General features: G+C 43.2%; 1 protein-coding gene and 3 pseudogenes across 3 annotated transcripts; all 4 read left to right on the top strand.

Annotated features, from left to right (window-relative positions):
• The first annotated feature begins 603 nt into the window (after nucleotides 1–603).
• On the top strand, nucleotides 604–3,277 carry LOC146979866 (protocadherin alpha-C2 pseudogene; annotated as a pseudogene). The gene has a single exon (XR_015036849.1). The product of XR_015036849.1 is annotated as a protocadherin alpha-C2 pseudogene (transcript).
• Nucleotides 3,278–3,675: 398 nt separating this feature from the next.
• On the top strand, nucleotides 3,676–6,134 carry LOC146979865 (protocadherin alpha-C2 pseudogene; annotated as a pseudogene).
• A 643-nt stretch (nucleotides 6,135–6,777) lies between these two features.
• LOC146979864 (protocadherin alpha-C2-like) lies at nucleotides 6,778–9,597 on the top strand. The gene has a single exon (XM_085789870.1). The coding sequence runs from the start codon at nucleotides 7,087–7,089 to the stop codon at nucleotides 9,595–9,597; it is 2,511 nt and encodes an 836-aa protein (XP_085645996.1). The 5' UTR covers nucleotides 6,778–7,086.
• A 465-nt stretch (nucleotides 9,598–10,062) lies between these two features.
• LOC146979863 (protocadherin alpha-C2 pseudogene) lies at nucleotides 10,063–12,491 on the top strand (annotated as a pseudogene). Its single transcript, XR_015036918.1, has one exon. The product of XR_015036918.1 is annotated as a protocadherin alpha-C2 pseudogene (transcript).
• Nucleotides 12,492–12,702: the final 211 nt, after the last annotated feature.

The raw sequence follows: 12,702 nt of genomic DNA, 5'->3' as shown, positions 1-12,702 counted from the left end.
ACTATGTTTGAAACTTTCAGCGATTAGTATTCCAACTTAAAACATATACGCTACTTCAAGACGCTCCTGTAGCTACGGTTATTTCCTCTGTTTTGTGTAACAGCGGGTGATGTTTTCCTTTTAATACTGGTCACCTTTGATATACAGTCGTAACATGAAGCGTGTTGGTTTTCCAAAAACTAAAAATTGTGTATTTCCTTTCTTTTACAAATAATTAATATTATTTTTTCATTCAGTATATTAATGAAAGAAATCAATAAGAAATTCGAGTTAAAAAATAATTAATTAAAAGAACAACGTGAAATTATATCAGGCAGAGAAAGTGTTTTGCCAAAAGCGCCTCAAAACATCAAACGACACACTTAAAGAAAAACGAAACAGTTTCCTAAAAATACAAAAACATTCCAATGCAATCCAACCAAGACGACTACGACGAATGTAAAGCGGTCGAGGCTTAGTTCTGGCACAGAGTATTTGCATGCATTAACACTGCTGACAGGGTCAGTCTCTGGCGTGCAGCGTCGCTGTTCCCAACCACATATAAGCCTATGATATCCTGTTCGCCATGACAGTGGTTCATTCAGTGCTGCGGAGGACACAAACGAACAGTTCCTGGTGCTGAATCAATTTGAATTTTGAAGGATTTTCAGGGTCTGCGTTCATTTTTCCTTTGGGCATTTGACTGAAGCTTTGTGGCTTTCTTAAATCATGTGCGGAAGAGTTTAAGCTACATCACAGAAAACAAAGCTCGCGGGTGACAATGGAAGGTTTTATATGTTTTCAACATCAGAAAAGGTATGTGCTGGGAATTATTCTCTTCGCCACCACCTTATATTACACATCAGCTGTAACACATTATTCCGTCCCCGAGGAACTCGAAGAAGGCTCTGTCGTTGCAAATCTAGTTGGAGATTTGGGACTGGATGTGAAGACGTTAGTCGAACGGAAAATGCGCATAGAGATAATTGCCAATCGGAAATATCTGGACGTGAACAAAGAAACTGGAGAGCTGTACATTGTTGAACGAATTGACAGGGAATCTCTATGTCCGGCAAAGACATCCTGTTATCTGAAAATGGAAGCAATAATTGAAAACCCTAAAAGAATATTTTACATCGAATTAGAGATACTGGACATAAACGACAACGCACCTCATTTTAGAAGAGATACTATAGATTTAGATATTTCCGAAGCAACACAACCTGGGGAGCGCTTCTCTGTAAGCAATGCAGTTGACCCAGACGTTGGTTCAAACTCTGTCAAAACATATCACTTAAGCGAAAGTGATTATTTCACAACGGAGATTCAAATGGGGCGAGATGGATCAAAATTTGCTGATTTGATCCTGAAAAAAAAATTAGACCGTGAACAGCAAGCTGTTCATTATTTAGTGCTTACAGCGGTAGATGGCGGTATGCCATCTCGTTCTGGTACGGCAAGCATTATAGTTCATGTTTTAGACACAAATGACAACGCCCCTACGTTTAACGAAGAAAGCTACCATATCACTGTAATGGAAAATTCACCAACTGGAAGTCTTGTTATTCATCTCAATGCAACAGATTTGGATGAAGGGTCAAATTCTGATCTAGTATACTCATATAGTCTGTATACATCGGAGAAAACACAAGAGACGTTTAATTTAAACCCAAATACAGGTGAAATTACAGTAAAGGGAGTTTTGAATTATGAGGACGTCACGGTTTATGATATGGAAGTAATAGCTGTTGACAAAGGAGACAATGTTTTATCAGGTCAGTGCAGACTTAAAATTATCATTGAAGACATGAATGACAATCACCCAGAAATATCTATTAAATCATTTCAGAGTCCAGTCAATGAAAACATAGAGTTGGACACAGTGATAGCTGTGGTTAGTGTGAGTGATAAAGACTCAGGTGACAACGGAGTGGTTGATCTTCATATTCCAGATAATATGCCTTTCAAGCTGAGAGAGTCCTCTGATAACTATTATGAATTAGTGGTGTCAGAGCCGTTAGACCGGGAGAAGGTTCCAGAATATGACGTCACTTTCACTGTCACAGACAGAGGTTCTCCTCCTTTATCTGACAATGAAACTATGACTTTAGAGCTGCTGGATGTTAATGACAATGTCCCACAGTTCCCTCTGTCATTTTATACTATACGTGTTATGGAGAATAACGCACCTGGGGCCTTGCTGAGTTCACTCACTGCCTTTGACCCTGACCTCCATGAAAACCAGTATCTAGTTTATTTCATCCTAGAGAAGGAGATAGCCAACACCTCCATGTCCATGCTGTTCTCCATCAATCCAGAGAACGGAAATCTTTACGCACTGAAAACTTTTGACTATGAGATTGAGAAGGAGTTTCTTTTCCACATTGAGGCCAGAGACTCTGGTTCTCCTCCACTCAGCAGCAACGTGACTGTTCACATCATTATTGTGGACCAGAACGACAACGCTCCAGTTATTGTCTCTCCGTGGCGAGCACACGGCTCGGTGGTGGAGGAGAAGATCCCCAGATCCACTGATAAAGGCTCTCTGGTTGCCAAGGTGATAGCTTTGGACACTGACTCTGTGCACAACTCTCGGATTACCTACCAGTTTCTACAAGTGACTGACGCCACCTTGTTCAGTCTGGACCAATACAACGGAGAGATCCGGACTATGAGGATGTTCAGCTACAGAGATCCACGCCACCAGAGACTGGTTGTTGTTGCCAAGGACAACGGGGAGCCTGCCCTCTCTGCTACAGTCACCATCAAGCTGTCCACAGTGGAGACTGCTGTTAAGGCCTACTCTGACATGACTGAGGTGCCTCTAGAGTACGACATCTTCTCAGACCTCAACCTGTACTTGGTGATCGGTCTGGGCTCAGTGTCGTTTCTCCTGCTCATCACCATATTGGTCACCATCGTGCTCAAGTGTCAGAAACCCAAGACCAGCAAAGCAGCTCCTCCCTGCAGGAACAGTGTGATCAGTGAGAGGAACTCCACCATCGCAGATTCCACTCTGGTCTCCAACGACGCCTACTGGTACAGTCTGTTTCTAGCAGAGACCAGGAAAGGAAAGCTGGTGGTCAGACAGCCTGTGCCAAAGGGCTCCAGATACATCGTGTCCAGTTTACCAAGAGGCACAGGACTGACAGAGACTAGTGACTCAGCAGCCTCCACTCTGCAGGTAGGAAATCAGTATAAACCACTAATTTCAAATGTATGTGTTTTGATTATAAGGTCGCAATTCTATTCATCCTGTCCAAACATAAAAATCATACTTAATACGTTAAGGCCATAAAACTATTGAACAATGTAAAAAAAATCTTCCAGCCAATCCTCAATTTAAACTCGCTTAGATAAAACCATACACTATAAACGTATCTAACTGTATTAAATGCAGCTAAGAGTCATGTTAATCCACCAGGGTGTCGCTGTTTGTCACGAAAATACCAGGATATGAGCGCCGTGGCGGTGACGAGTTGACATTACGGCAGATCGTGAATCAGCCGGACAGCTCCGTGGTGCTGAATCTGCGCTGCACAAACGCTTTCTTCCTTTTTATTCTGAAATAATGGGGACTGTCAAATAGCGAATATGTTTGGGATTACGATTATTGCAAATCAATTCAGCTATCACTGGAGACCTGCGGTATAAAAACGGAACTGCACTAACCGCGTAAACAGCAAAGTAGCCCTCTGTAACAATGGAGTCTGGCAAAAGGTACGTGCTGCTCGTTGTTCTTTTTTGCTTCGTTCGCAACATATCGACCTCAGTGACTCATTATTCAATACCAGAAGAAATGAAAGAAGGATCCGTTGTAGCAAATCTTGCTACTGATCTCGGCCTGGACGTTAAAACACTGAATCAGAGGAAGATGCGTCTCGACATCATTGCAAATAAGAAATATCTGGATGTGAACAAAGAGACTGGTGAACTGTATATTGTGGAGAAAATTGACAGAGAATATATTTGTACAACGAAATCATCGGAGTCCTGCTATCTCAGACTAGAGGTTATACTAGAAAACCCGGTTCGAATATTTAATATAGAAGTAGAAATTCTGGATATGAACGACAACGCCCCACAGTTTCGTAGAGATGTGATACACTTGGACATATCTGAGGCGACACCAAAGGGAGAGAGATTCTCTCTGAGTAATGCAGTTGATCCTGATATTGGAAGCAATTCTGTTAAAACGTACCACCTGAGTGAAAGTGACCATTTTAATATTGAAGTTCAGACAGGACGAGAAGGGTCTAAGTTTGCCGACTTGATATTGAAAAAGACGTTAGACCGGGAGCAGCAGGCTGTTCATAATCTAATACTCACAGCTGTAGATGGAGGCACACCTGCTCGTTCAGGTACAGCCAGTGTTATTGTTCGTGTGTTGGACACCAATGACAATGCTCCTACATTTGACAGAAATGTCAATAATATAAAAATAATTGAGAATTCTCCTATTGGGAGTCTTGTTATTAAACTTAATGCAACAGATTTAGACGAAGGGTCAAATTCTGATATAACATACTCATACAGTTTATATACATCAGAAAAAACGCAAGAAACATTTAATCTGAATCCTTCCACTGGTGAAATTACTGTTAAGGGAATGTTAAACTATGAGGATTTCAGAATTTATGATATGGAAGTTATAGCCACCGACCACGGAGCCAATAGTTTATCAGCACAATGCACCATAAAGATTCTGATTGAGGATATGAATGACAATCACCCAGAAATATCTATTAAATCATTTCAGAGTCCAGTCAATGAAAACATAGAGTTGGACACAGTGATAGCTGTGGTTAGTGTGAGTGATAAAGACTCAGGTGACAACGGAGTGGTTGATCTTCATATTCCAGATAATATGCCTTTCAAGCTGAGAGAGTCCTCTGATAACTATTATGAATTAGTGGTGTCAGAGCCGTTAGACCGGGAGAAGGTTCCAGAATATGACGTCACTTTCACTGTCACAGACAGAGGTTCTCCTCCTTTATCTGACAATGAAACTATGACTTTAGAGCTGCTGGATGTTAATGACAATGTCCCACAGTTCCCTCTGTCATTTTATACTATACGTGTTATGGAGAATAACGCACCTGGGGCCTTGCTGAGTTCACTCACTGCCTTTGACCCTGACCTCCATGAAAACCAGTATCTAGTTTATTTCATCCTAGAGAAGGAGATAGCCAACACCTCCATGTCCATGCTGTTCTCCATCAATCCAGAGAACGGAAATCTTTACGCACTGAAAACTTTTGACTATGAGATTGAGAAGGAGTTTCTTTTCCACATTGAGGCCAGAGACTCTGGTTCTCCTCCACTCAGCAGCAACGTGACTGTTCACATCATTATTGTGGACCAGAACGACAACGCTCCAGTTATTGTCTCTCCGTGGCGAGCACACGGCTCGATGGTGGAGGAGAAGATCCCCAGATCCACTGATAAAGGCTCTCTGGTCGCCAAGGTGATAGCTTTGGACACTGACTCTGTGCACAACTCTCGGATTACCTACCAGTTTCTACAAGTGACTGACGCCACCTTGTTCAGTCTGGACCAGTACAACGGAGAGATCCGGACTATGAGGATGTTCAGCTACAGAGATCCACGCCACCAGAGACTGGTTGTTGTTGCCAAGGACAACGGGGAGCCTGCCCTCTCTGCTACAGTCACCATCAAGCTGTCCACAGTGGAGACTGCTGTTAAGGCCTACTCTGACATGACTGAGGTGCCTCTAGAGTACGACATCTTCTCAGACCTCAACCTGTACTTGGTGATCGGTCTGGGCTCAGTGTCGTTTCTCCTGCTCATCACCATATTGGTCACCATCGTGCTCAAGTGTCAGAAACCCAAGACCAGCAAAGCAGCTCCTCCCTGCAGGAACAGTGTGATCAGTGAGAGGAACTCCACCATCGCAGATTCCACTCTGGTCTCCAACGACGCCTACTGGTACAGTCTGTTTCTAGCAGAGACCAGGAAAGGAAAGCTGGTGGTCAGACAGCCTGTGCCAAAGGGCTCCAGATACATCGTGTCCAGTTTACCAAGAGGCACAGGACTGACAGAGACTAGTGACTCAGCAGCTTCTACTCTGCAGGTATGAACACAGTGTACAATGTCTTTTTATGGTTATATATTATTAATATCAAGCCTGGATTCGCAACATATCAACCTCATTTCATAATTATTACACCTCATCAGTTGAGATGTAAAAGCTCGTGAATTCAGTGATATTTCTATTTCTCACACCACTCAATTAAAACTCACTGTAGATGCCATGTAGTGTTTTGTGTGTCTGTAACATCCGGGGAGGAGTCAGGTGGGGTGGTACGTCACCAGAGTAGTGAAATCAGCTGTTCTTCACCTGTTCATGAATGAATGAATGAACTGAGAGGATGAGGGGGGATGGTCCTATTTTTGCTGACAATGTTAGGGCAGCTGTGGATGGAACAGACAGTGGTCGCCAAGAGGCTAAGCCCGGGAAACGTTTCACTTGCCGGACGCGCTTCAACAATAAAAACTAGGCTCCAGAGGAATGCCGATTCACATATTATTATTAAGCTAAAAACATAAGCAGTGAAACAATGCCACATAAACTTAAAAACGTCCAAACAGTGTTAAATTGGCGGTCAGCAAAAGTAGGACCTTCCCCCCTCACCCTCTCAGTTCATTCATTCATGAACAGGTGAAGAACAGCTGATTTCACTACTCTGGTGACGTACCACCCCACCTGACTCCTCCCCGGATGTGACACACACACAAAACACTACATGGCATCTACACTCACGTTGATTAAAAACCCACACAGAAACATAAACAAAACGCAGATAGAAGAGTCTTGAAAATCTTGCTGGGTGTCGCTGTTTGTTAGAAAAATACCAGCCCATGACCGCCATGACAGTAACTCGTTTGACATTAAAGTAGATCGTGAGTCCACCGGACAGCACCGTGGTGCTGAACCTCCGCTGCTAAAACGCTCTCGTCATTTTTAGTGCTGAAATACCCCGGGGAATGTAAAATGAGGATTATGCGTACGATCGAGGCCATTGTATCGAGATAATTCAAAACCTGCAGTATAAAGACTGAACGACAGCAAAAACACACGGAATAATGGGGCTCTTTGTAACAATGGAGTCTTGTAAGAGGTACGTGCTGCTCGTCGTTCTTCTTTTTTGCTTCGTTCGCAACATATCGACTTCAGTGACTCATTATTCAATACCCGAGGAAATGAAAGAAGGATCCGTTGTAGCAAATCTTGCTACTGATCTCGGCCTGGACGTTAAAACACTGAATCAGAGGAAGATGCGTCTTGACATCATTGCAAATAAGAAATATCTGGATGTGAACAAAGAGACTGGTGAACTGTACATTGTGGAGAAAATTGACAGAGAATTTATTTGTCCAGAAAAGTCGTCTTGCTACCTTAGACTGGAGGTAATACTAGAGAATCCACTACGAATTTTTAACATTGAACTAGAGATTTTGGATATGAACGACAACGCCCCACAGTTTCGCAGAGACGCCATACACTTAGACATATCTGAAGCGACACCAAAAGGAGAGAGATTCTCTCTGAGTAATGCAGTTGACGCTGATGTTGGAAGCAACTCAGTTAAAACGTACCACCTGAGTGAAAGTGAACATTTTACTATTGAAGTTCAGACAGGACGAGAAGAGTCGAAATTTGCTGATTTAATTTTAACACAAGCTTTGGACCGGGAGCAGCAGGCTGTTCATAATTTAATACTCACAGCTGTAGATGGAGGCACACCTGCTCGCTCAGGTACTGCTCGTGTTATTGTTCATGTGTTGGACACTAATGACAACGCTCCTGTATTTGACAAAAATATATACAATTTAAAAATCATGGAGAATTCTCCCATCGGGAGTCTTGTTATTCATCTTAATGCAACAGATTTAGATGAGGGTCCAAATTCTGTTATAACATACTCATACAGTTTATATACATCAGAGAAAACTCAAGAAACATTTAATCTGAATCCTTCCACTGGTGAAATTACTGTTAAGGGAATGTTAAACTATGAAGATTTCAGGATTTATGATATGGAAGTTATAGCCACCGACCACGGAGCCAATAGTTTATCAGCACAATGCACCATAAAGATTCTGATTGAGGACATGAATGACAATCACCCAGAAATATCTATTAAATCATTTCAGAGTCCAGTCAATGAAAACATAGAGTTGGACACAGTGATAGCTGTGGTTAGTGTGAGTGATAAAGACTCAGGTGACAACGGAGTGGTTGATCTTCATATTCCAGATAATATGCCTTTCAAGCTGAGAGAGTCCTCTGATAACTATTATGAATTAGTGGTGTCGGAGCCGTTAGACCGGGAGCAGGTTCCAGAATATGACGTCACTTTCACTGTCACAGACAGAGGTTCTCCTCCTTTATCTGACAATGAAACTATGACTTTAGAGCTGCTGGATGTTAATGACAATGTCCCACAGTTCCCTCTGTCATTTTATACTATACGTGTTATGGAGAATAACGCACCTGGGGCCTTGCTGAGTTCACTCACTGCCTTTGACCCTGACCTCCATGAAAACCAGTATCTAGTTTATTTCATCCTAGAGAAGGAGATAGCCAACACCTCCATGTCCATGCTGTTCTCCATCAATCCAGAGAACGGAAATCTTTACGCACTGAAAACTTTTGACTATGAGATTGAGAAGGAGTTTCTTTTCCACATTGAGGCCAGAGACTCTGGTTCTCCTCCACTCAGCAGCAACGTGACTGTTCACATCATTATTGTGGACCAGAACGACAACGCTCCAGTTATTGTCTCTCCATGGCGAGCACACGGCTCGGTGGTGGAGGAGAAGATCCCCAGATCCACTGATAAAGGCTCTCTGGTTGCCAAGGTGATAGCTTTGGACACTGACTCTGTGCACAACTCTCGGATTACCTACCAGTTTCTACAAGTGACTGACGCCACCTTGTTCAGTCTGGACCAGTACAACGGAGAGATCCGGACTATGAGGATGTTCAGCTACAGAGATCCACGTCACCAGAGACTGGTTGTTGTTGCCAAGGACAACGGGGAGCCTGCCCTCTCTGCTACAGTCACCATCAAGCTGTCCACAGTGGAGACTGCTGTTAAGGCCTACTCTGACATGACTGAGGTGCCTCTAGAGTACGACATCTTCTCAGACCTCAACCTGTACTTGGTGATCGGTCTGGGCTCAGTGTCGTTTCTCCTGCTCATCACCATATTGGTCACCATCGTGCTCAAGTGTCAGAAACCCAAGACCAGCAAAGCAGCTCCTCCCTGCAGGAACAGTGTGATCAGTGAGAGGAACTCCACCATCGCAGATTCCACTCTGGTCTCCAACGACGCCTACTGGTACAGTCTGTTTCTAGCAGAGACCAGGAAAGGAAAGCTGGTGGTCAGACAGCCTGTGCCAAAGGGCTCCAGATACATCGTGTCCAGTTTACCAAGAGGAACAGGACTCACAGAGACTAGTGACTCAGCAGCTTCTACTCTGCAGGTAAATAATGTGTTTACAACGAAATGCATCACCATTTCTCGTTCTTTTCCCCCTATGATCAAACCCCCCTTAAATCATCATTTAATTCCATACATGACAGTGTAAAGATATCAAAACAGTATGAATCGTGACTTCTATTCTCAGGTAGTTTTAAGACAATTAATTTTGCTCATGTCTGATATCGTCTCAGCAAGAGTTGTGAATAGAAGTTGATGCAATGTAAATAATTTCAATTTCGTTATATTTTTCATTATTTTGACACTATAATAACGTGCATGGAAACTTACGATTGTGCATATGCGTGTTTCCTGCAACTTAGCGTCGCTGTTCTCCAGTAAAACACCCTACTATATGACTTTGCAGGCGCCATGACACTTCCTTACGCTGAGACAGCTACACGGTGTGGACAGCTCCTGGTGCTGATCGTGGTTTAAGGGATTTATTCAGCAATCATCCGCCATACTAAAACGATACTAATGATCAGAGTCTCCAAACATTATTGCTCTTAACAATTTTTCCGCTCCACCTATTCACTCACTAAAATAGGAGTATTTTTTCTGCACTGTAACAATGGAAACGCGTAGCACTGGAAATTCATGGACGAGGTATGTGTCTGCGCTTTTGCACATCTGCACGTTTGTGACCATTGTTACTTCCGTGACTCATTATTCTGTTCCCGAAGAATTGGAGGAAGGCACGGTTGTCGCCAATTTAGCTTCTGATTTAGGTTTAGACGTGAGAACTCTGAGTAGGCGGGGGATGCGGTTGGACATTATATCCAGCAAAAGATATCTGGATGTGAACAAAGAGACTGGAGAGCTTTACATCGTTGAACGGGTTGACAGAGAGTATCTATGTGCCATAAAAACAACGACATGTTATCTTAAAATGGAAGCTATCGTGGAGAACCCTCAAAGGATATTTTACATTGAAATTGAAATAACTGATATCAATGATAACCCACCTCATTTTCGACGAGACACTATCAACTTGGACATTATGGAATCAACCCAAGCTGGTGAAAGATTCTCTGTTAACAACGCCGTCGACCCGGATCTTGGATCAAACTCGGTTAAAACCTATCTTTTGAGTGAAAGTAAGCACTTTGACATAGACATTCAAACCGGAAGAGACGGGTCTAAATTTGCTGATTTAATATTAAAGAAGAGTTTGGACAGAGAAAAGCAAGGAGTGCATCATTTAATTCTCACTGCTGTAGATGGCGGAGTCCCCGCGCGCAGCGGCACAGCCAGTATTATTGTTCGCGTGCTTGACACTAATGACAACGCCCCGACTTTCGAAACGGATATTTATGACATTAATATCATGGAAAACTCTCCTGTTGGAACTCTTGTTGTACAGCTGAATGCGACAGATTTAGACGAGGGCACAAATGCGCAGATCGAATATACATACAGTCTCTATACATCAGAGAAAACACAAGAAACATTTTACTTGAATCCTTCCACCGGTGAAATAACAGTGAAGGGAACGTTGAACTACGAAGATAATCTGAGTTATGAAATGGAAATCATAGCAACGGATAAAGGACCTAACAGCCTTACTGGGCAGTGTAAAGTAAAAATCTCTGTAGAAGACATGAATGACAATCACCCAGAAATATCTATTAAATCATTTCAGAGTCCAGTCAATGAAAACATAGAGTTGGACACAGTGATAGCTGTGGTTAGTGTGAGTGATAAAGACTCAGGTGACAACGGAGTGGTTGATCTTCATATTCCAGATAATATGCCTTTCAAGCTGAGAGAGTCCTCTGATAACTATTATGAATTAGTGGTGTCAGAGCCGTTAGACCGGGAGAAGGTTCCAGAATATGACGTCACTTTCACTGTCACAGACAGAGGTTCTCCTCCTTTATCTGACAATGAAACTATGACTTTAGAGCTGCTGGATGTTAATGACAATGTCCCACAGTTCCCTCTGTCATTTTATACTATACGTGTTATGGAGAATAACGCACCTGGGGCCTTGCTGAGTTCACTCACTGCCTTTGACCCTGACCTCCATGAAAACCAGTATCTAGTTTATTTCATCCTAGAGAAGGAGATAGCCAACACCTCCATGTCCATGCTGTTCTCCATCAATCCAGAGAACGGAAATCTTTACGCACTGAAAACTTTTGACTATGAGATTGAGAAGGAGTTTCTTTTCCACATTGAGGCCAGAGACTCTGGTTCTCCTCCACTCAGCAGCAACGTGACTGTTCACATCATTATTGTGGACCAGAACGACAACGCTCCAGTTATTGTCTCTCCGTGGCGAGCACACGGCTCGGTGGTGGAGGAGAAGATCCCCAGATCCACTGATAAAGGCTCTCTGGTTGCCAAGGTGATAGCCTTAGACACTGACTCTGTGCACAACTCTCGGATTACCTACCAGTTTCTACAAGTGACTGACGCCACCTTGTTCAGTCTGGACCAGTACAACGGAGAGATCCGGACTATGAGGATGTTCAGCTACAGAGATCCACGCCACCAGAGACTGGTTGTTGTTGCCAAGGACAACGGGGAGCCTGCCCTCTCTGCTACAGTCACCATCAAGCTGTCCACAGTGGAGACTGCTGTTAAGGCCTACTCTGACATGACTGAGGTGCCTCTAGAGTACGACATCTTCTCAGACCTCAACCTGTACTTGGTGATCGGTCTGGGCTCAGTGTCGTTTCTCCTGCTCATCACCATATTGGTCACCATCGTGCTCAAGTGTCAGAAACCCAAGACCAGCAAAGCAGCTCCTCCCTGCAGGAACAGTGTGATCAGTGAGAGGAACTCCACCATCGCAGATTCCACTCTGGTCTCCAACGACGCCTACTGGTACAGTCTGTTTCTAGCAGAGACCAGGAAAGGAAAGCTGGTGGTCAGACAGCCTGTGCCAAAGGGCTCCAGATACATCGTGTCCAGTTTACCAAGAGGAACAGGACTGACAGAGACTAGTGACTCAGCAGCTTCTACTCTGCAGGTATGAAAAAACATCAGTTAAACATACATTTGTTTTGAAAGAACAGCCATTCAACAAAGCCATAGTAATCATGTGTATCATTACACTTTAAAACTGCTGTTGTTAGGTCTTTGTGGTGGTGATTACTATTCTGTCAGGAGTCAGCTGTATGGCACAAAGACATTCCAACCCTAAAAATATACTTTTCATTGGAGTTGTATAAATGAGCAAAGACAGATATTCACAATCTTTTTA

This window comes from Trachurus japonicus, chromosome 10, assembly GCF_045865225.1.
Source record: "Trachurus japonicus isolate A0001 chromosome 10, Traja_1.0".
Taxonomy (NCBI): domain Eukaryota; kingdom Metazoa; phylum Chordata; class Actinopteri; order Carangiformes; family Carangidae; genus Trachurus; species Trachurus japonicus.
The sequence above is the reverse complement of the archived record's forward strand: the minus strand, read 5'-3'. Positions and strand labels throughout refer to the sequence as shown.

Bases quoted from the DNA above. Each gene is read 5' to 3' on its own strand.
- LOC146979864 (XM_085789870.1), top strand. From the start codon at position 7,087: ATGGGGCTCTTTGTAACAATGGAGTCTTGTAAGAGGTACGTGCTGCTC.